This window comes from Sardina pilchardus, chromosome 20 (assembly GCF_963854185.1).
Source record: "Sardina pilchardus chromosome 20, fSarPil1.1, whole genome shotgun sequence".
Classification (NCBI taxonomy): domain Eukaryota; kingdom Metazoa; phylum Chordata; class Actinopteri; order Clupeiformes; family Clupeidae; genus Sardina; species Sardina pilchardus.
The window spans coordinates 14,131,368-14,153,867 of record NC_085013.1 but is presented as its reverse complement, the minus strand read 5'-3'; the positions used below and the strand labels follow the sequence as shown (position 1 = coordinate 14,153,867).

Sequence of the window (22,500 nt, the reverse complement as noted above, 5' to 3'; positions counted from 1 at the left end):
ACAGCCCCCCAACGTTTGCCGTTGGCCACATGAATTCACATTCAAGCTGCACGAGACCCCAAGTATTATCAACCTAGGGAAAACAGAGCAGGACGTGCTGAGGGTAAATCACTTAATTTTGGGGTCAGTAATTTCGTATTTACCTCAGCTGCCATTGGTTAACAGCCTGTGAAGCCAGCTATCCCCACAACTATTAACCATGTGTGACAACCAGTTCTCAGTGGCGGGTCAAATAAAAATGAATGGATGCGATTTAATGGCTTTTCATATCAGGTGTGTGTGTGTGTGTGTGTGTGTGTGTGTGCTGGGGGAACTTCAGTGCTCTAGTGTGAAAGAGAAAATATTGGGGATGTAAAAAAGAAAAGAAATGGACGGATGCTGAAAAAACACCCATCTTTATTATGGACTCTGACATGCTTTCAAGGGCTCAAGGTGACTTCAATCCTGCGAGTATTTGCATTGATTTTGAGCCAAGGCCCTGGCTAAATGAGAGGGTGGTAATGCATGCTGATGGCACTGAAGTGATCCAGGGAGCATTTGCATTCACATTCTCCAGGAGACTGGCAGCTATATGAGCAGACTGAACAGTGAACACACATACTCGCTAGCACATGCTAATGTACATCTTCATGCAGAGTGACTGAGATGAAGCTAAATATCACGGCACAGTCGTATTTCACATTCTATTCCTGTCCACATTTCAAGCCCTAGCAGGTCTCAGGAATGCTGGGACACACACACCACTAAACAGTCCCCCAATATTCGTTTGGCTGGCTGGCCTCCATGATCGCATGTGTCTTGCATTGGAACTGTAATGAGCTTAGCTGTGAAGAGCCAGAGATAGGGAGAGTTTCATGCCACAGATTTCCCTTTGAACGCCAGGCAGACTACTGACACTAGATTCACAGAAATGGAATGCAATTCCTTGCAAATATTGCTAAATGACAGAGACCATTTTACACACACACACTCTCTCTCTCTCTCTCTCTCTCTCTCTCTCTCATACTTGCTCGTTTTCTGTTATGACAATCGTAACAAAGCTTCTGGGGAACGCAGCCCTGACCAACACAAACACAGGCCACTACCAACACAAACACACACACACACACACACACACAAACACACATCACCCTACCATTTTAAGACCTGGGAGCAGCCAAAAAGAGTGCTCCACACCCAGCAGGTGAGAATAATAGGCTAGCACCTCTGGCCCATCAGGGCCATCTGAGTGGGGCAGTGGAATGGTGCGGTGCGGTGGCTGTATGCGGTGCAGTGTGGGGGTGCGATGCGTTGCGATGCAGTGTAGTGGCTGTGTGCAGTGTGGTGCGGTGCGGTGTGGTGCGGTGACTGTGTGCAGTGTGGTGTGGAGGTGCGGTGCAGTGTGGTAGCTATGTGTGGTGCGGTGCGAGAGTGGATCATGGAGAGGGGAGGCGCGGCTCTGACTCTGGGATGGTAATTGACGGCTGCCGCTGCTGCTGCACTAATGGAGCCTGTGTGCAACCAGGCACTGTGACATCCTGCCAACGTGAAACAGCTTGCAATCGCCTGTAGGCTCCCTTTTTTAGGAGCACACTTTCTTTACAGTATTTTCCCCTCTCTCTCTCTCTCTCTCTCTCTCTCTCTCTCTCTCTCCATGTCTCCATCTCTCCATCTTCCTCTCCCTGCATGTGCCTCCCTCTGTTTTTCTCTCCAGCTGTCTTCCACTAGCTCACACGTTTTTGCCCCTCCGTTTCACACACATTTTTATTTTGTCTTACCCTCCCTCTCTCCGATGCTCTTTTTCAGCCCTCTATTGCTCTTTCTACACCCACACTCTCCCACTTTCATGTTTTCTTTCAGTCTCTTTCCTTCTCTCTCTCTTTCCCTCCCTCTCCCTCTCTCTCTCTCTCTCTCTGAGAAGTTATCCAGATGACGGCCATTAGAGAGCTGTTTGTGGCTCCCTGTTGCGGTCGGCTTCCAAAAGAGTGAAAAGAGAGGGAGGCATGTGCGTGGCAGGCTCCACATGCTGGCACAGACACACTCACACACGCATTAACACGCACACACACACGCACACACACACACACACACACACACACACACACACACACACACACACACACACACACACACACACACACACACACACACACACACACATTCACACTCCTTATCACACCTCCCACACTGCAATGGAAAGCAAAATCAAGCCAATCTGCATCGGAGGTGGTATGGAGGGAAGTATACCTCCAGCACAGTAATGAAAAAACAATATATACCTTTTAATGCCGCTCCCATTAATTAACCCTAGTGTGTGCCATTTAACAGCAGCACTCCCATCACTGTAGAGAACGCATTAATGAAAGCCTAGAGTCTAACAAAGGAGGGCTGTAAAAGCCTTATTTCTGGACAGGGAGCAACTGTGGAAAGGCCCATACGGGAGGAAGATATGAGGTGAGTTTGGGCAGTGAGAGAGAGTCAGCGTATAGCAGCCTTGTTAGAGTAATTGGCTCTACCCATCTGAATATCTAAAGAGCTGGAGGGGAGGTGAATGAGGAGGGGGATTGTGTGTGTGTGTGTGTGTGTGTGTGTGTGTGTGTGTGTGTGTGTGTGTGTGTGTGTGTGTGTGTGTGTGTGTGTGTGTGTGTGTGTGTGTGTGTGTGTGCGTGTGTGTGTGCGTGTGTGTGTGTGCGTGTGCATATGTATGGTGTGTGTGTGTGTGTGTTTGGGGTGATTGCCCTCCCATGAAACAAAATGGAAAGAGCGGCGCTTCATCCCAAGGCCAAATCTCTGCCTTAACGAGCCTTTCAAAGGGGAGCGCCGGGCGCCCGCAGGGGAAGTCCGACTTCAGAGCGCCGCTCGCTGATGACCGCCATAAAACTCGCCGTGTCACCATTAACACTTTACTTCGACACGCGGCGTCCTTTTGATGCATTTCATTTGATGCCATTTGCATAAAAGCCTTAAATCCAACCTGATACTTTGCAGAGGTCAGTGGAAGTCATGTATCTCTTTTTTTTGTAAATATAAAAGGCAGCGGTGCTTTTGAGAATGAAAGAGCTTTGAAACAATCTGAGAAATAATGCCAGAGACCTCTGTGTAAGGACGTGTTCGCTTCCGATTTTCTAACTCTATAGAGGCAGGAACACCAGGGCTTTTGAATTAGACTCAGGGATAGCATAGCATAGAGAATAGTGGGTATGTACTGTATGAATGTGTCCTACACACATACACATATATTTTCACATTAAACAAAAGCATTCTGGTTAACTGGAAACATTCCTTCAATGATTCTCAGCAACCAGTGATCCCCATCTGGACACTAGAGAGACATGACCTGCTTCCATTCACCAGACTTTCTCACTCACTTGCTCACTTCCACTCACATGGTTGCACACAGGGGTCATTCCATACACATTAGCGCCCTCTCCGCTAACCCGCCCTTGACCACCTCGCTCAACCAGAGCCCATTCCCCTCCATCTGACCGTCCCACATGGTCCATATCTTTTCGGTCCCACGTGGTGCATCTCTGTCAGACGTGAGTGGGAGTGGAAATTGATTCGAAGAACCAAAAGAGGAATCCCATTCACGCCTTTTCGCGGTGGGCAGTGACGCGCAGGTGAGTAATGTTGGTGTCAGGACGCGGAGCGCGGTGACAGCTACTCAATGTTAGTTTGCACCGCGTCCCACCGGAACGCCTGCGGCGCTGTTTACATGCTGAAGGTCATTTACAGAGACGCGCGTCTCGCTCTCCTTGCTTGGGTAATAAAAACACAGGGAAACTGGCTGAAACTGGCAGGTGACTCCTCTGTCCCCAATTAGGATTGAACCAAGCAGAGGAATTCTCCTTCGAAACGAGCAAATCACATGACTGACTTCAAATGTCATTGCTATTAGCTGTAAGACAGATAATCCAAAGGGGTGTGAAGCGTGCGGCTCACATTGTTTTTATTCAGTTATGCAAGACCATTGATAGAGATCTACTATGGCTTTGCTGACATAATGTGAGATAAAGTGTCAATAGGCTAATTAGCGCTGCTAATTAAAATGCAGTATGGAGGCATAATAAACTAAAGCAGATTAGACGTGCTACATTGTGCCTTGAGGTTTTCCGGTGGCAGTTACCTGGTAAATCGGCCACACTGTGTGAAAACATTTCAAGTCAGCTCAGTGCGTTGGACAAGATTGCTCTTTCATTCAAAACAATTGAGTTGGCCTCTTAAAGCTGCTCAAAGCCGATTAACAACTTTTCTCCGTATGGTGGCCCACTTGGGACACGCTTCCCATTCCGGCCTCTCTGCCAATTGTGATTGTGATGGAAATCCAGGGGGCTAGACTCGAAAGAGGTGACACTCTTCAGTGAATGGAGAAGAAAAAAAGAGGAAATCTCTGCTCCATTCCGGGCCGGAGTCTATGGGAGCGGGCGGACAGGCGATGGTGATGGGGCCCAGAGCCTCCCTGAGAGGACGCTCTGTCTGGCCCCCGAAACCAACTCATTTCTCAAGCCACTGAGTCTGGCATGCCACACGGGTCCCAAAGACCCACCGGACCAGCCTGGGCCAGACATCGGCCTGAAACACAGCCCCAGGACAGGGACACAAGGCTGGGAGCGCTACTCTGTAGTAAATGAATAGTGTATAACATTATAATTTCTTGGATGGCTCTGATTGTGAATAATTTGATTGGTGTTGTCCATTTGCACAAAGCATTATCATAAGGTCCCTGCCATCTTTCCTTCAAATATACAGTGAGAGCAAACACTATAAGCAGTTGTGCTGGGATCAATGTGCAGTGATACAGTTTCTAACACACCATAATATAATTATCATAAATACTTAGTCACTTACTGTCACTTCCATTGCCATTAGTAACATTTAAATCAGATGTAACAAATAAAATAACAACATTTGCACTTAACTGCCTGTTGCTCCCTTGCACCTGTCTAGCGGATAATGGCCATTACATCAAGAACAATTTTCTTGTTGGTTGATTTGAACAGGAACTGCTGTGCCATGGTAAAATACTTGTGCCATATTTAAGGCTAATCACCGGGCTGAAAAGACCTCTTCACAGCACTTCCTCAGCCCCATTGACAGTAAGCCACAGTACAGGGCCTGTGCTGGGAGAAAGCATTTACACTTTTAATGGCCTGTTTGCTTAATCCACTTCAGTGGGCGGCCCAAGGCACTCTGTGATGTTCCCTCTCTGATTGCTTGGTGACATAAAGCTCCTGCTCCAACACAGTGAAAAGCTGCGAAGTCCCAGAATTCCCGTGCTGTGCAAGAAGCCTGTGAGATTTACAGAATACTGGTGTACAGTCTCCTACTATATTATTGGTAGAATTATATTGCAACAAGAACTACTACAAATATTTGGATTTTCTTGAGATGGGAAAAATCAGTATAGTATTGTGCATTATCTTATGTGACACTCAAGACTCATAGTGAAATGATGGGACTCCCTGAACAAACACCCGGCTCTGTAAGATTAATTTGACACCCCTTAGGCAGGTTCACATACTGTCCACTGAGTGAGTCTCATGTGAGTGCTCACCACCTAGAGGAACAATGAACTGCTGAACATTACGTCCTGTCAACTCTGGACATGTCATCACTGTGTAAGGACAACTGACAGCAGCTAAGACGACTGCTGGTGATGATGGTGGTGGAAACTGGTAGACATCTGCCAGCAGCTACTCTTTCCATGTCAAATTGCTTCCACCAACCTTACTGTAGGTACCAAGGTATTTGGCACTAATGTCCCCCTCACTGGAGACTGCTTATATCATAGAGCTCACAGCTCTGTAGGAGAACTTGAGTCTGGACGTCTACAAGTGGCAGCAGAAACAGAAGCAGGAACCAGCATGACTAGAATACTAAAGTCTATCAGTTGAAGAGGGCAGCAGAGGATCTGTTGTGGTGGCGTCTATACCATCAGGCTGCCGGAGGAATGAGGAGTTCAAGGCGAGGCTCTGCAGATCAGTGTCGGAGGCGGCTCGTAGAGGCAGCCAGTGGATATGACTCAAGCAGAAGGACCCTTGAAGGACGATGAGCTCCAAGAACAAAGACACGGGCACCGAGGGGATCTTGGACGCCACAGTCCACTGTCGAGCCCTCCAGAGACGGAGCGAGCTAATCAATGCAGCGTTCAGGATGGAGGGTGCCGTGCGCACTTGAGACCTCCCACCTGTCAACTCCTGCCACCCTCCACGCCAGGCTGAATCTAATGCAAGTGCTCACCACCACTGACACAAGGGATTTGAGCAGCCTCTGAGCCAGCAGCGGTGAACACTTCCATTAGTGCTCATGTCCTGTGTTTTTGGACCTGTAAATATGACTGCCCCTGAAGCCTCTCCTCTCCTCTCCTCCCCTCCCCTCTATAGACTACAGTAGATCATATCCACTGAAGCTGATATGGACGTCTGAAGCCTGCACTGCTGATATCTAATGCTGAATGATGGGTTAGGGGTTGTGTCTGTTTGTTTTATCACACACTGACCTCAGATGCAGCCTGGCAGATGCCCTGCATGTCTAGCCGCCAAATAATGTAAATGGATTTTGGAGATTAAAAATCCATGTGCTCCAAATTCAATACAGACTGTTCGGAGGCCACAGAGGGAATATGCATTACACCTAATTCTATTAGACATAGCTCCAGAGCTTACAGAAAGCCCAGAGAGCAGGAACACAGACAATAACCTGGTTTTGGTGCAGCAACATGGGGAGAGAGAGAGAGCAAAATTGCAGGATTCTCCCAGAACTCTTAGCTTTGGAGCTTCTTGGAGGATAATGCGTAATACGCCATGAAGCCACCCTGGTGAGCAAACAGACATATAACCGTATGAAGGAATACGACGAGTCAAAGATAATGGATTCAACAACAACGTGATCCTGAGGCCTGGGTAACCTTGCGCGGTCTGAGTAAGAGAAACATCTGAAGTACATGGAGTACTCGGCGTTGCAATACCTGTTCAATCTGTTGCCTGGTTTTCCTTTCATTGTACTTGATTTCACTAATGGGATTCTTATAAATCCATACACTTCAATGACACGCTAATAACAAACAAGTTACTCATTATAAGTCTTGGGACCTATCAAATAACAGGCCTACAGGTCTGCTAACTCATTCAGTAATGCCCCGCTCTCCAAGTCATGTTGTTAGTCATTTGAGGCGGTTATCACCCAGCTGACAAGCTGTCAAATCCACACATTCTAACTCAAATGGCAGAGAATTTAAACATCACCCTAAACTCACTTCCCCTCAAACCTAAAGACTTTTGTATAACTAAAAACTCAGCCGTGTGTTTTTGAATGCCATTCTTGTGTTTGTCTCCAACCACGTAAAATATGAACTGACTCCAGGCTCAAATGCTGATGCTACTTCGTCACTATTTACGTCACAGCACACAAAAAGCTAAAACACAAAAGGACCAAGTTTCTCCCAGCCTACACACACTCTCTCTCTCTCACACATACACACACACAGAGCACATACTGTAAGTGTTAAGAGCGTAGGTGGATGGTGATCTGCAGTTTAAAAGTTCCTTTTGTGCTACCGGCTCTGAGCATCAAACTAAGAAGCCACAGCTGAGGCCCATCTGATTATATACACAGACACACACAGACACACACAGACACACACACACACACACACACACACACACACACACATAAATATGCACATACGCACATGCATACAGACACATACACACACGCACATACTGTACATACATACACACACGCAGGCATGCATGCACACACACACACACACACACACACACACACACACACACACACACACACACCTTCTCCTCTAATTTGTGGTGAGTGCCTGGGCCCTTTTGTCAGGGACTGGGTGGTGATGAATCCAGCACTAATGAGCGGCTCCAGGGCTCAAAGCCCAAACTCTCCTCGCCCCTGGCATTTACTAAAAGTCACATCCTCATTTCCATCCCAGTGATGAGCACAACTATATATGTGTGTGTGTGTGTGTGTGTGTGTGTGTATGTGTGTGTGTTCTTGTCAAGAGTAGATGTGAAGCAGACCTCCCACTGAGCCTCCTCGACCTTAAAGTGCACCTCCAGAGCTGGAGCGCTAGCCCCGTTCCTCCCGCTCCTCCTGCTCCTCCCGCTCCTCCTTCTCCTCCCTGCTGCTCCTCCTGCTCCCCCTGCTCCCTGCTGCTCCCTCAGGTGAGGAGGGCCTGCGTCAGTGGGATCCCCAGATCCAGCTCTGGCCTTGAATGAATGCTGGTAAAAAGCCTTGTCGAATACACACATCAATAACCACCGAGGGAATTGCCCTAACAGCCGTGGAGACAAAACAAGGCCCCTGCCCCCCCCCTCCCCCCTCCACAATATGTTTTAACTAAGTTGGGACCAGAAATTTTCCCATATCTCGTTTTACTTGATTAGTAAGTAACTCGAAAGTAATTGAGGAAGAAGCAGAAGGGGGTCTAGAGGATAATGATAATTTAATATGCCCTCATCATTACAAACAACTGACTGGTGAGGCGGGCATTGTTTGTTTTTCCTCTTGTTTTTTTTTCCAGGCTATTTGAGACCGCCAAATACTCGCATTAACAACGCCCCCCCCCCCCCCCCTCCCCACACACCAGGCTTGTGCACAATTCCGAATTTTAGAATTTGCCTCCATTCAATTCATGAGTTGGAATTTGAATTGAATTGGCCCCACCCCACAGGAAGTTGAATTTGAATTGGAATTGGAATGACAGGAAGTGGAATTCAATTCATGGTAATTCAAAACAAATTCACAGTCACATAACAGGACGAATGTGTTGAATCTCACATACATTCAGTTCAGGGAAAATTACATTGGAAATGTAATTGATTACTGTTTTCAATTATAAATTGTGTGTTTGTTGAGATCATATCTGACATATTTTGTGAAACTTAATTGTTAAACACTGCAAAAAAAGGGTGTCTAAGAACAAGATAAAAACACTAAATCTGAGGTAAAAGGTATACTCAAAACAAGTGTTCTGTCCATGCAGCAAGATAATTTCACTTGACAAGATTTTGGGAATTAAGATAAATAAAAAATCTAGAAATAAACATGGTATTTGGAAACTTAACATAAGCTGAAATTGCTAGTTTTAAAATCAGATTACTTATAAATATATTTTTTTACATCCCCAAAATAAGTAAAATATACTTAATATTAGCCTGAAATGCTGGTTGTAAAATTAGGTTACTTAAATGTAAACTGACCCAGATTATATTACTTTTACAAGTATATTATCTGGACTTTTTGCCTTTATTCAGATAGAGCAATGAAGATAGACAGGAAGCGAGTGGGCAAGTGATTGGGATATGACCGCAGGTAAGATTCGAACCGGGTCCCCGTGGGTACTTGCACGAGTACATGGTACTAATGCTGTAACCTGTTGTGCCACAGTGCCACAGCTTGTGACAAGTCTAGATTACGTGTATTTAAAGTTGTTACAGTTAACTATAAATATAAGCATAAACTGCTGTTTTTACAGTTTTTTCCAATCGTTTACACACTAAAATTAAGATTAACAGACAGTTAACAATACTTAACACTTAAGAAGCAAACGCCTGCGCAGAGTAGTACAACAGTAAGCACAAATTCAGCTTCACACTTTTTGCGAAACATTACACACAGTGAATGTCAAAACGTAAAACACATTTTCACACCTTAGACACAGATAAAGATTGTTAGGTACTTCCTTCTCATGATAAAGCCCTGGCTTGCCAATGACCACACTAATGAAGAAATTGAATAATCACATCCACCAGGTGTGTAAGCACACATGTGCAAAATTGAAAACGCAGCACTCAGGTGTGTTATGCTCGATCCTCGAGGGGCGTTCCCACTGATCTACAACTAACACTGGATAGACTCTCCCATTGTTTTCGCCCCATCATTCTTTATGTCGATCAGTGAGGATCGAGGCCAGAGGAGCGAGGGAGGACATATAAAAGCCCAAATGAGAGGCACCCATAGCCTGTGATGTGGTGAACTCTTATGGCCTGATCCAGCTAGACAGAGAGATGATTAGAGTATTATGTATTGTTGTTACTTGTTTGTATTGTTGCTTTAGTTTTTCTTCAGTGACTGTAAGTGTACAGTACTTTTTGTTTTTGTACAGATTTGTATTTTTCTACACTTTACAGTAGCAAGAACTATACTTTTGCCATTTTCTGTTGATTGACTTGTCACTGTAACTGAACATATGGTACAGTGAAAGAAAGAAATATTGCCTGCAGCATCAGTTTTGTGCATTGCTTGATGATGGTTCATCAAAAATATTTTTGTCATCTAAATTATCCTAATGCTCTCAAACAATATTTCTGAATAAGATCCATATATTGGAAGAGGGTTTTTACATATGTGTTTTGAATGTATTGTGTTGGTGTGTATAAGATGGACACAGTGTAGAATCATTCAAAGAATGTGTTAGTGATGAGAACAGTATAAGGTTTTATCAATGTGTTTATTGTTTTGACAGAAATATTCAATTTTGCTAACAATCTGTTATGTTCTGCTGATTGGGTGTGGTGTTTGGCTAATTGTGTGATATGTTTTGACAAAAAGAGCCCTGTTTTCAAAATTGTGTCTAAACGATTGGAAAAAACTGTAAGATGATATCTTAAATCTTAAATGTCATCCTAAATTAAGTCAAATTTTCTTGTTACTGAATCTTAAAACAAGCTTTATTTTGATGAGAATTTGAGGGAGAGATGTAAAATATCTCATTTTAACAGTATTTACCTAATGTTAAGATTAAATGCCTATTTGAGACAAAAAAAAAGATGTGCTTGATTTAAGATAGTGTAAAGTTGAACACTTAAAGTAAGAAATTCACTCTTAAAACAATGTAAATGATCTAACACTTCTAATGTATTTTTTTTTATCTTGATAAGAATCAAATAATTTGCAGTGTACCCTTAATTTATGTATGTGAATTGATTTGAATTTCATTGAATTTCAATTCTGCTTCCCTTAATTCAAATTCGAATTGTAATTCTGCATCCTGTTTTTGACCTCAATTCAAATTCAATTCAAACTCAAGAATTGAATTGGAATTTAGGAGTCATTCTCAATTCAATTCTGAATTTTGCACAAGCCTGCCACACACACACACACACACACACACACACACACACACACACACACACACACACACACACACACACACACACACACACACACACACACACACACACACACACACACACACACACACACACACACACCCCACCAGCCGCCAGCCTCAGTTTTGCATTCAAACACCCAGACGAATAATCCATTCCCATTTATTTATTGAACAGCCTCTGCGAGCATTAATGATTACATTAACACTGCCTTTCAATTTTCCAGTGTGGGATTGAATGTCCTACTTTGTTTGCTTGAGGTTTTCCTGCGGTGCATATGAAATGGAACCTATGAATAGGGGCCCATTTCCACTCAATGGATTGTGCTCTCTAAGAGGAAAGGTGTACAGTGTAGCACAATGCAATTCCCCCAGGGACGCGCCTGCATAACTCACAACCTACAATTACAATCTATCAGCTCCCCTAATGCCGGTTTGCAAACAAGTAAGCATGCAACGCCGAGATGACTGTCGGTTTGCCATTTGTGACTGAGGTGTGGGTAAGTTCGAGACCACTCGGGTAAACAACGAGAGAAAACGGCGGTAGAGGGGCTCGGGGAATTCATGGTAATGCAACAACAACATCCTTCATTCCAGCCGCACGATAACACACATCTCCATTTGGATCCCCTTGGCGTGGCACTGAGAACAGGCCGCCACACACAATCGCATGAACACATAGTTGTCTAATACAATCAACGCACGCCACTGAATGATGGCTCGTGGCATACTGATCATTTTTAAATAGAAAAATTGAATAACCGCGTGCACTGTGAACGGAATGAGTTGTACTTCATCAAAGCCACAGTGACAGCCCAGTACAGGGGGAAGTATGGGAGCACATAGCAGGGTTTCACATTCCCACTTTCATTATCTGCCTTGAGTAATTATCTGATTGTGACATGAAGCATCTCACCCGCGCGGCTAAAAGTGGTCAGCTAACTCCGTCGTGATGTGTTACACACTGCGATGGCACGACTGCAATGTGCGGATGGTCTTAATTTGATTCAGTCTCTGAGTAAAACTGACTGTCTCTTTCTCTGACCGTCTCCCTTTCTCTTTCTTTCTTTCTTTCTTTCTTTCTTTCTTTCTCTCTCCCTCTCTCTCCTCTCCTCTACTGGACTTCATCTGCATAATCTGTTTGTACTGTGTGCATCCAAGAAATTCCAATCCACCAGTCTTCCCTGTGCTGTGGTGACCGATCCATAAAAATCATTCTAAAATGCCATTAGAGTTGTTTAATGATGGCACACGCTCAGTATGACTTGGGCTCTATTTATTACTTGAGCTTTACTGTCCTAATAAATCCATTCAGGAAACTGAAGTGAGGATTGTTTTTTCTGATGTAGTCTATCTTATTCAATTCTATTCTGCAAACTAATGTAGCAAAATTGAATGATAATTTGACTAATGAAAAATTAAGTGTGTTTGCATATATACACACTCATATTATATATATATAGTATACATACTGTAATTGTTGTAGCTGACTTCATAAGTTATTGTGTCAAGTGAACATGTCATTGAAAATAATGTTTCCGAGGTAGTTTTTCCAAGTAAGGAAGGTAATACTGTATCTTTCACTTCCGCTTTCTGTCTTTCCCACTTGGGGATGACAAACATTTGGTCATCGCAGTCTCTGTTGGCCCAGCACACGCAGCAGCACACACTATATTATGTGTTGAACCCGCAGGAGCGGCAGCCGTAAACACTGAGTGGGGCCTCGCGGCCAGAAGGGATGGGACAGAAAAAAAAAAACCAGCCTTGAGACAAATTAGGAGAACATGCTAGAACAACCCGGAGGAACCGAGTGTGGCTCGCATGCGTTGTCCATGCTGCTCACTGGGAGAGGCAAGCAAATGCTCTTCCAAGAGACGAAGAGTCTGCCCATGCCTCGTCACTGCACTGCCACTGGGCCTTCTGGAACTTTCCGCCTCTATTTGGATGATATCGTGCATTTTGGGCAGTGGGGGTGAGTGAGCGAGTGAGTGAGTGAGTGTGTGGGCCTCGGCGCAGGAGCTGGTCTTGGCCCGTGGCTTCTGCTTCACGCCAGGGCGCAGAGATAAGACTGTGTGTGTGTGTGTGTGTGTGTGTGTGTGTTATTTATTTTTTTCTTATGATGTCCTACGCTGCGCATGGGGATTACCTGAAGGCAATAAGCCTCACTGACTCGCATCCACTGACATACTGATTTTCTCGCTTTTGACTTTTTTATGTCTCGCCCACTCACTTTCAAACATGCCCTAGTGCACACGCGCACACACTCAAACAGCACACACACACACACACACACACACACACACACACACACACACACACACACACACACACACACACACACACACACACACACACACACACACACACACACACACACGTACACACACACGCACGCACACACATTATATGCTTAAATAACCCTTCACAAATATGCTTTCTGTAATGGCTGGATTCTCCGAGCTGCTCTTTCTCCCTGACATTTCCTCCCTGGTCCTTGCATCTGGCCATGCCTCACACTTGCATTCATCCACCCAGCTGAAATCTTTCAGGAACTGCAACGTATTATCTCTGAGAGGGCAAACTGCACCATTCTCTCTCTCTCTCTTTCTCGCTCTCTCCATCTACTTCCCTCTCTCTATCTCCTGGCCTCTCTCTCTTCCCCTTATCCCTCGCATCCCCCCCCCCATACACACACACACGCACACACACTCATACACACACATGCATGAACACTATCTATCTCTCAAAACACATGCCCTTTTCAGCTGTGCAGAACATACCATATCTCTCTGGGGCTAGTTCATTTCAGGTCTGAGAGCCTCTGGGTTGTATTCATATATTAGTGTGTGTGTGTGTGTGTGTGTGTGTGTGTGTGTGTGTGTGTGTGTGTGTGTGTGTGTCAAAGACAGAGAGTGCATGCGTGCATATGTGTGTGTGATTTTGTGAGCGCATGTGTGTGTGTGTATGTGTACAGTATGTGTGTCAGAAATAGTGTGTGTGTGCACGTGTGCGTGTAGGTGTGTGTGCATGCGCATGTGTGTGTATGTGTGTGTGTGTGTGTACATCATGCATGTGTGTGTGTGTGTGTGTCCATGTGTAGTGTGACAACAGGGGCATGGGCCCCCTGTGTGAGAGTGTTGAGTGGGTGAGCGCTGGGACATGCAGCACAGTGTGTGTCCAGAGGCACTGAGGGACACTGCAGCCCCGGCCCCATCTGTGAGGGACGCCTCTCCCCTGGGCCCTCTCCTCACTTCTCCTCTCGTCTCTCCTCCTCCAACGCTCCCTTCTTTCCCTCACCTCTCCTCCCCTCTCCTCATCTCCATTCTCCTCTCCTCTGCTCTCCTCATCTCCATTCTCCTCTCCTCTGCTCTCCTCACCTCCCTTCTCCTCTCCTCCCCTATCCTCTCCTCACCTCCCCTCCCCTCCCCTCTCCTCTCCTCTCTTCTCCTCCCCTCTCCTCTCCTCACCTCTCCTCTCCTCCCCTCTCCTCTCCTCACCTCCCTTCTCCTCTCCTCTCCTCTCCTCTCTTCCCCTCTCCTCACCTCCCCTCCTCCCCCCCTCTCCTCTCCTCTCCTCACTTCTCCTCAGTTTCTCCATCTTCTCCTGTCTTCTTGCCCCTCCCCACTATCTTCTCTCTTCTCTCCAGGGCCGTCCACACCAGGAACGATAGCTCTTAAAGGGATAATCCGGAGTGAAATGCACTTTAGATCCAATTTTCTGACTATTGGGAGTACATACGTTGAGTTGACACCAAAATCATGTCATTCGGATGTATTTTGAGAATGTTCGAGTTCACCGTTTTTAGCCAAAACTCGTTAGCCTGGAAGTGACCGGGGCAAGTCCTTTCGCCGCTACAAAACGCTATTTTTATACCTCTTCTACTGTTCCAACCAACACTACACTTACGTGGTAGTGAGTAGAGGGTCCCTAAAGCCAAACCGAAGTATCCCCATGTCTTTATGTGGTCGGATAGAGAGTCCAGAATGAATTTAATCGAGTCCGTATCTTTCCGGAAATGTTATTAAAATGTTGTTAACGCGTTGCTAGCTGCAGCAGTGACATTTCCGGAAAGGTACTGACTCGATTAAATTCATTCTGGACTCTCTATCCGACCACATAAAGACGTGGGGATACTTCGGTTTGGCTTTAGGGACCCTCTACTCACTACCACGTAAGTGTAGTGTTGGTTGGAACAGTAGAAGAGGTATAAAAATAGCGTTTTGTAGCGGCGAAAAGACTTGCCCCGGTCACTTCCAGGCTAACGAGTTTTGGCTAAAAACGGTGACCTCGAACTTTCTCAAAATACATCCGAATGACATGATTTTGGTGTCAACTCAACGTATGTACTCCCAATAGTCCGAAAAAATTGATCTAAAGTGCATTTCACTCCGGATTATCCCTTTAAGACATCCATAACTATAATGATATGAAAGTCCACACAGACCAAACGTCACAGAAACTCTTTCCTCATGTTGAATGTGATGTCTGGAATTTGATTGATTATGATTGGCTGTCAGCTTTTTAGCATTCTTAAAACTGAAGAATGTGGAAGTGATCCCCAGTGATATCATTCTTCATGTCCTTATCGCTATAGTATGGGGTGTGTGGACACTGTCATCATACTAACTAGAGCAATACTTACAAATAGTTTACTTTCTCTTCTCTCTCTAGCTGTGCTCCCCACTCCACTCCCACCCTCTCTTCTACATTAGTCCTGCTTCCCTGCCTCTCCCTAGCCTGGGAAAATCCAAACTCACTCACAAAGTGAATAGATTCTTGTGACTCCACATTGAGATTAGTTGCCAACACTTGAATCGCGATCTGCACTTAACTTTGAGATCATTGATCCAGCCAATCACATTGATTCTTAACGTTGCTTCCTACTTTGCCTAAACTTTACAAACTCACAAGAAACAGCAGGAGTCAGGAGACAACGTTTCTGGGTTTAGCTTTGCTGTAAATGCATTTCTGCATTTTTCCAACTGCATTTTTTGATGTTTGCAGGTATTTCTGCTACTGTTTATCACAATACGTTTCAGTCTGGTGTTCTCCTCTCATCACTGATTGGCCTAACATTTTTCTTGTCTGAGGGAAACTGTTATGAACTATGGTGTTCCAGACTAGATCGCCATGAAAGAAGATACAGATGGGCAGGGCCCAGCTAGCCTCTCCCCTCCTCTGTTCTGATGTCCATTTCTCTACCCTCCTTCATCCATTCCGTTATTTCATCTCCCCTTTTTGTCTTTTCTCTCCTGTCCTTTCCTCTCTTTTCTTTTCCTATCCTCTCCCCTCGTCTCCTCTACTATCTCCTCTCCTCTCCTTTTCTCTCATCTCCCCTCCTCCCCTCTCCCCTCCTCTCCTATCTCTTCTCCTCTCCCCTCCTCTTCTCTCATCTCCTCCTCTCCTCTCCTCTCGTCTCCTTTCCTCTCCTTTTCTCTCGTCTGCTCTCGTCTCCTCTCAGCAGCAGGGTCACAGACGCAACTGGTCCAGTCAATTCCATTACGTCTTAATCCAATCAGAGGCCAACCCAGAGCTCTATTGATTTTGAACATGAGGAATCACTCAGATGACTTGGGGATGCATATAGCAACATCCTGGCAAGGTTATGAGCGAGAGCCTTGCCATTGCTATTTTTGTATTCATATTTGCCATTTTCATTCTTCATTCCTCACTGTAATGATTTACCTCCCCCCTCTCCCCCATCCCTTGTACTGTGTGCTGTAATGTCTGTCTCTCTGGAAGACACTGAGGAGGATATTCTGGGTCTGAGTTTTCAGATTTGTTACTGCTGCTCTGGGTGGTGTATGTGATGTGTGTCACAGCGAGAGCATGTCACTGAGCAACCAAGACAGAGGGTGAGGGAGAGAGAGAGAGAGAGGGAGAGGGAGAGGGAGGGAGAGAGAGAGGGAGAGGGAGAAGGAGGCGGGAGAGGGAGAGAGAGAAAGCAGAACTGAGCAGCACAAACATCGACAGGCAGCAATGACGAGCTCATCTGAGAGCACACAATATTTCCACAAAGACATCGAGAGAGAGAGAGAGAGAGAGAGAGAGAGAGAGGGTGAGAAAGAGAGAGAATGATTGGGAGAATGGACAAAAGAAAGAAAGGAGAGATAACAAGGAGAAAAGGGAGCATTTGAGAATTAGAAAATGAACGCTGCAGGGAAAAAGGGCACAGAGAGAGAGAGCGGAGGAATGAGGAATGTGAGGAAGAGGAGAAGAACCAAGAGAGAAAAGGAGTACAGAGAGAGTAAGAGAAAGAGAGAGAGAGGGAGAGGGAGAGAAACACACTAAGACACTGGAGAAGAGCAGAAACTGAATGAGCACTATAGTGCGGCAACAGCCACCACACATCACAACGCATGCAGCTCTTCCACAAGGGATGACAGCCATATTAGTTGCCGGCGGCGACGGTTTCCCCACCATGGGGTCGGGTCATGAGAGGTGGCCAGATGTTAAGTGATGAACTGGTAGAAGCGGAGGCTTGATGGGAAAGCAGCGGTTTGTGGTCAGCGATGGTCATTCGACTGCCCAGATTTACTATCCAATACCCCACCCCCCCCCCACCCTCCCCAGCCCCCCTCCCGTCCCTGTGCGCTGTGTGAGGGTCAGCAGAAGCGTTGATGATGAGGTTAAGGTTGGAAAGAGCGGCACACTCACCTTCAGGCTCACCACACAGTGTACACTGTGATTCTACAAACGAGAACCAAAACACAAACAGAGACATGGGATTACCACAGGGGCCCTCCAGTCCTTCCACACGCTCAGGGGGAGTGAGTTTCAGCTGTGTGTTGTTTAAGCAATAGGTCAATACGTGGGATCATGAAGAGTGAGGAGAAACAACAACAAAACAAAAAAACAACACTTCATCATCTAAGTCTCAAAAGTCATTTTCATAAACCTTGTGTGATGCTAAAGCATGCCTACTAAAATATATTGTGATGCAAGAATTGCACAGAATCACACAGAAGTACATTTCTGTATGCGGACTGAAGGGAGCGATATCTATTAAACATACAGCATATCAATGTAGAATGAGACAGAGAACTCCAAACACAGAGACAGGCTGTTTGCATCACACAGATAGGCCTACATGGTTCTTCCAGGAACCCAATGGCACTGCTTAGTTAGGCATCAAGATGGCGTGGATTCCCACACACACAAACAGATATGATTCATTCGCTCTGTTTTCCGTCTCGTTCTGTCAGCAGCCTTTGTAATTGGTGAACAGGCACAGATAATTATACACGGTGATGAGCACTCACAAGCACTCTTGTCTTGTCCTGTTTGCAGGGCCGTCCCTCCAGAGGTTCCACCGAGATCTCTAGCATTGCACTGCTACAGTGGCTGCTCTTAATAGCTAACTAAATCAATTAGCTGCCTGATTGGGCTAACAACAACCTCGCAACCCTTGTGCAGAAGCTGTATGGCAGACATGTTGCCGAAAAAAAACATGCCACATTAGTCTTAAATAGAGCGAGCGTCGCTGATGTTGAATCACACTTTAACAAGACAAGACCAGAAGTGACAGTGCTAGCAATGCAGCACGAGAGAGGTGTTGGAGTGGTGGATTTCAAGATTTCTGGCAGGTAGTTAAGGGTCCTTGAAGGAACTATTGTTCAATAATTTGATGATGCTTCATGTAGCCAAAGCCAGAACTGTTACCTGTTAGGCCTACTGTTACTTGATTCCTATTCACTCCTTCACACAGTTGTAAACACCCACACACATTCACAGGACCTGCGAAACGGTCCACTCACTGACAGCGAGATTAATGTACGTGTTTTAGACATTTAAACATCCTCCAGCACCACAACGAGCGTCCCAGCGGTTTATCATGACAATGCTGCTTTTTGTCTAGCCCAGTTCTATATTAATGTTGCCTGTTTTAATGATGCTAAAGACAAAATAATAAATGCCTGCTATTATAAATCTGTTAGCTGCTTAATGTTTTTTGGCCAGCCCTCCAGTGAGTCTGCGTCCACGGTCCTAACCCAACACACAGAGCTAAATGGCGGGGACTCGGCTAAACACAGTGAAAATTTACTGGGTTAATTACTTTGCCCAGCTCTCCACTTCCCTGTTGTATATTTGGAAGAGTTGAAGCAATTGGTTTCATTAGTCCTGCTCCCAGGCTTGTATTTAAGGCAAGAGTGTGGTTCTTAAATTCACTTTTGTTAAGTACTAAATCAATCTCAAAGTGCCTACTTCTATCCAACGCGTGCACATACAGTACATTCAAACAGTCATGCACGCTTGCATATACATACGAACAAGGACATGCACATGCATGGACACGCACGCACGCACGCACACACACACACACACACACACACACACACACACACACACACACACACACACACACACACACACACACACCACTCCCTGTAATCCCTCTCCAGCTCAGCTCCTGGGCAGAATGTTGCTGCTCTCTTCGAAACAGCCGAGGCGGCAAGGCAGCCAATCACACAGTCCGCTAAAGAGGCAATGCCCTGCAGTATTTAGAGGCGTTTACTCCAATGGGCTCTGATTATGTTTGACCAATTGACCACTTTTAGCCATACAGGCTTGCACTGCGCGCACAATGCACACAACCACAGTCCAATGTGCTTCTCCTACATGTCCAGATGAGAAATGTATGCACGTGTCACGTGTGTGTGTGTGTGTGTGTTGCCTACTGTCTTTGGTTGCTAGGTAACCTGCCGTGCAAAATTGCACCAACACCACTACGTGTGTGCTTCCTGTACGGACAGTGCGGACTTTACAGACATAAAGTGCACACAATATGGCCACGATCATATGGGTAGGCTACAGGAGCCGCACATTAAAGGGGACATCAGAAAGCACACTCCCAAACACACTATGACTGGGCCAATGTACAGTAGTGCTTGTGCTGCTGTAAAGCATCCTTGCAGAAGAACACCATTTATGCTGCACTTGGTCATACAGATGTGTGATGATGCAACGATGTTGAAACTGACAATGTAACTAATTAAAGCAACGACCATCACCACCACCACCACCACCACCACCATCGTTTTTTGGACTAATTTGATAACATGCTCCAGCACATGTTCACTGCAGCAATGCATTTGTACAGGCACGCACAACATCATTCCATTTGCAAACAAACACACACACACACACACACACACACACGTGCACACACACACACACACACAGACACATATCTATGTGTGTGTATATCTGTCATCTTTTGCGGTTCAAAGAAGAAAAAAAGTGAGAAAAAGAGGTGCTAATTGAGTTTCTGCTCTCGTCTTTTTTTAGCCTGGGCAAAGAGGCAGAGCCGATGTGAAACCTGATTAAATCATCGCAGCCAAGGAACTGTGGGAAAAACCAAACTTTCCGCTCCACTCTGTGCTTCCTCCCCACTGCCAAGAAAGGCAGTCATTGTTCACCACCGAAAAGATTGCCTGGACAGACAAAAGCTGCACCAGCTCGGCAATATATTGCTCTATTGTTGTTTGCTTAACGGTATCAAATACATCTAGAATATTCCGTAGTTGGCAATCTTTGTCCCGACTGAACAATGCCTTGGGAGCAGAGGAGCAGAGCAGCAGATAAGAGATACCAGAGATTTAAGTGGCTGTATTAAATCCCGGATGAATAAATTCTGCCGTCTTACGTTGAGAGCAGTGAGCTCATTCACATGCTCTTTGGCAAATAATGGTACTTCTGTTCATTTGGGACAATTTGCAGGAATCAATAGCTGTGATTTACTTACACAAACACACACACACATGGCCTCTCTCTCTCTCTCTCTCTCTCTCTCTTTCTCACACACACACACACACACACACACACACACACGCACACACATACACTCACAGTGAGTGAGAAAGAGAGAGAGAGAGAGAGAGACAGACGTGCAGTGTACATGTCTAATGGCCAGAATTACTCCTGCGGTCAGACATTGATTAGAGCTCCATACCTTCATCTAACTGCCATCGTCCCTGAGCTGCCCTGTCCACTCCCGGAGCTGAGGTGGCATTTCTTGGAGCCGGAGGTTAGAGCTCACCGTACACGGTCGCTGTTCGCGAGGGCTAATTACACTGCGTCAACAGGAAACTACCTACACTGGGAGGCTCCCCGAGGAGCCCCAATGTCCACCTCAGCTGCGGGGAGCTGGAGCAATGCACAACATCAGACTGGAATGATTGATTTTACACTAAGCAAAGTGGCACAGCAGACTACATCTGTGTAAGGGCTACTGGGCTGGGGCCTGCTCATGCAAATCCCAACACAGTGCAATTCAACTCACAAGAATCATGGACAAACATCAAGCCTGCCATTGTTCTTTGGAGGTTGGATTTGTCCTTCAGGTCTTTTCAATCAAGTATTCATATTAGCAGAGGGTGCTCAGGTTGCTGTCATCATAGTCAAAACAAAGTCGCATGACTTGTGATATAAAAACAGTCGATTACTCATGATCACGATCGTACTGATAAGACACGGACTGACAGACACTGAGGTCTCTAAAAATAAATCACTGCAGTCTGACATTTCCGACAGCCGCCCAGGCGTCCACATAGAGACCCAGAGAGTGGCCTCCGCTAGCTAGCCGCTTCAGCCTGGGAGGTGATGTCAGCACTCGTGACGTCATTAGAGGAGGGGGTGGGCACTCAGACCTCTAGCCACATGCTCCGGCCTCAAAAGGACAGCTTTTGCACATCACCATGGAGCTTCTCGTTACAAGACTGGAGTGGGTGGTGGTGGTGTGTGTGTGTGTGTGTGTGTTGGGGGGCGGGGGGGCTATGACGTCTCGGGTGGGTTGTACACACAGACGAGGGAGTCCTTGAGTGACTGTGAATGACGTCACTGTGACTCTGACTTCATGGTTTAGCACTGAGCGCAAACTCCACACGATGAGAGACAACGTGCAGTTACAGAATGAACAGGAGCAACAGAGAAAGTCACGCTGCGGCTAAAGCAAACTGTCATTTTGCACTCTATTTGTATATTGAGCATCTCTGCACAAAGCTCTCACTTCTTCTCAAAGCGCTGCCCTCTTCTGCTTTCAAAACACCTTGCGCATCCGTCTGCCATTATTTCTTGATGTTTTTCTTGCTTGTGCTTTAGTGGCAAGCTGAAAAGATCCCTTTTTTGTCCTCTAAAAAGGTACGAGTGAAGCACTTGAGGCGGAACTGCATTGAATGAAAAGAGGAGCGGTCTAAATACAGAGGGGTGTTATGATTACAAAGCTCACCTGCTGCACAGGGGCTTGGGGCCACTATAAACTCTCACATCTTTTTCCCATCAGCCCCTGGGGCATCGGCACAGATTTATGCCTCCCCTCGCCGCATAGGTCCATCACCTCATGGCAAAGTGTGATGTCTGTGTGCGTGTGTTTGTGTGTGTGTGTG

At 45.8% G+C, this 22,500-nt stretch overlaps 1 protein-coding gene across 1 annotated transcript in view; it reads right to left on the bottom strand.

The window, feature by feature from the left end:
- dlgap2a (discs, large (Drosophila) homolog-associated protein 2a) overlaps positions 1-22,500 on the bottom strand; it is a 158,979-nt gene that overhangs the window by 71,644 nt on the left and 64,835 nt on the right. The window contains exons 4-7 of the mRNA XM_062523513.1: positions 17,770-17,806; positions 17,681-17,694; positions 14,742-14,786; positions 4,470-4,472 (exon numbers count right to left, since the gene is read on the bottom strand). Of these exons, the coding sequence (XP_062379497.1) occupies positions 4,470-4,472; positions 14,742-14,786; positions 17,681-17,694; positions 17,770-17,806 (99 nt within the window). The remainder of the gene's footprint in view (positions 1-4,469; positions 4,473-14,741; positions 14,787-17,680; positions 17,695-17,769; positions 17,807-22,500) is intronic.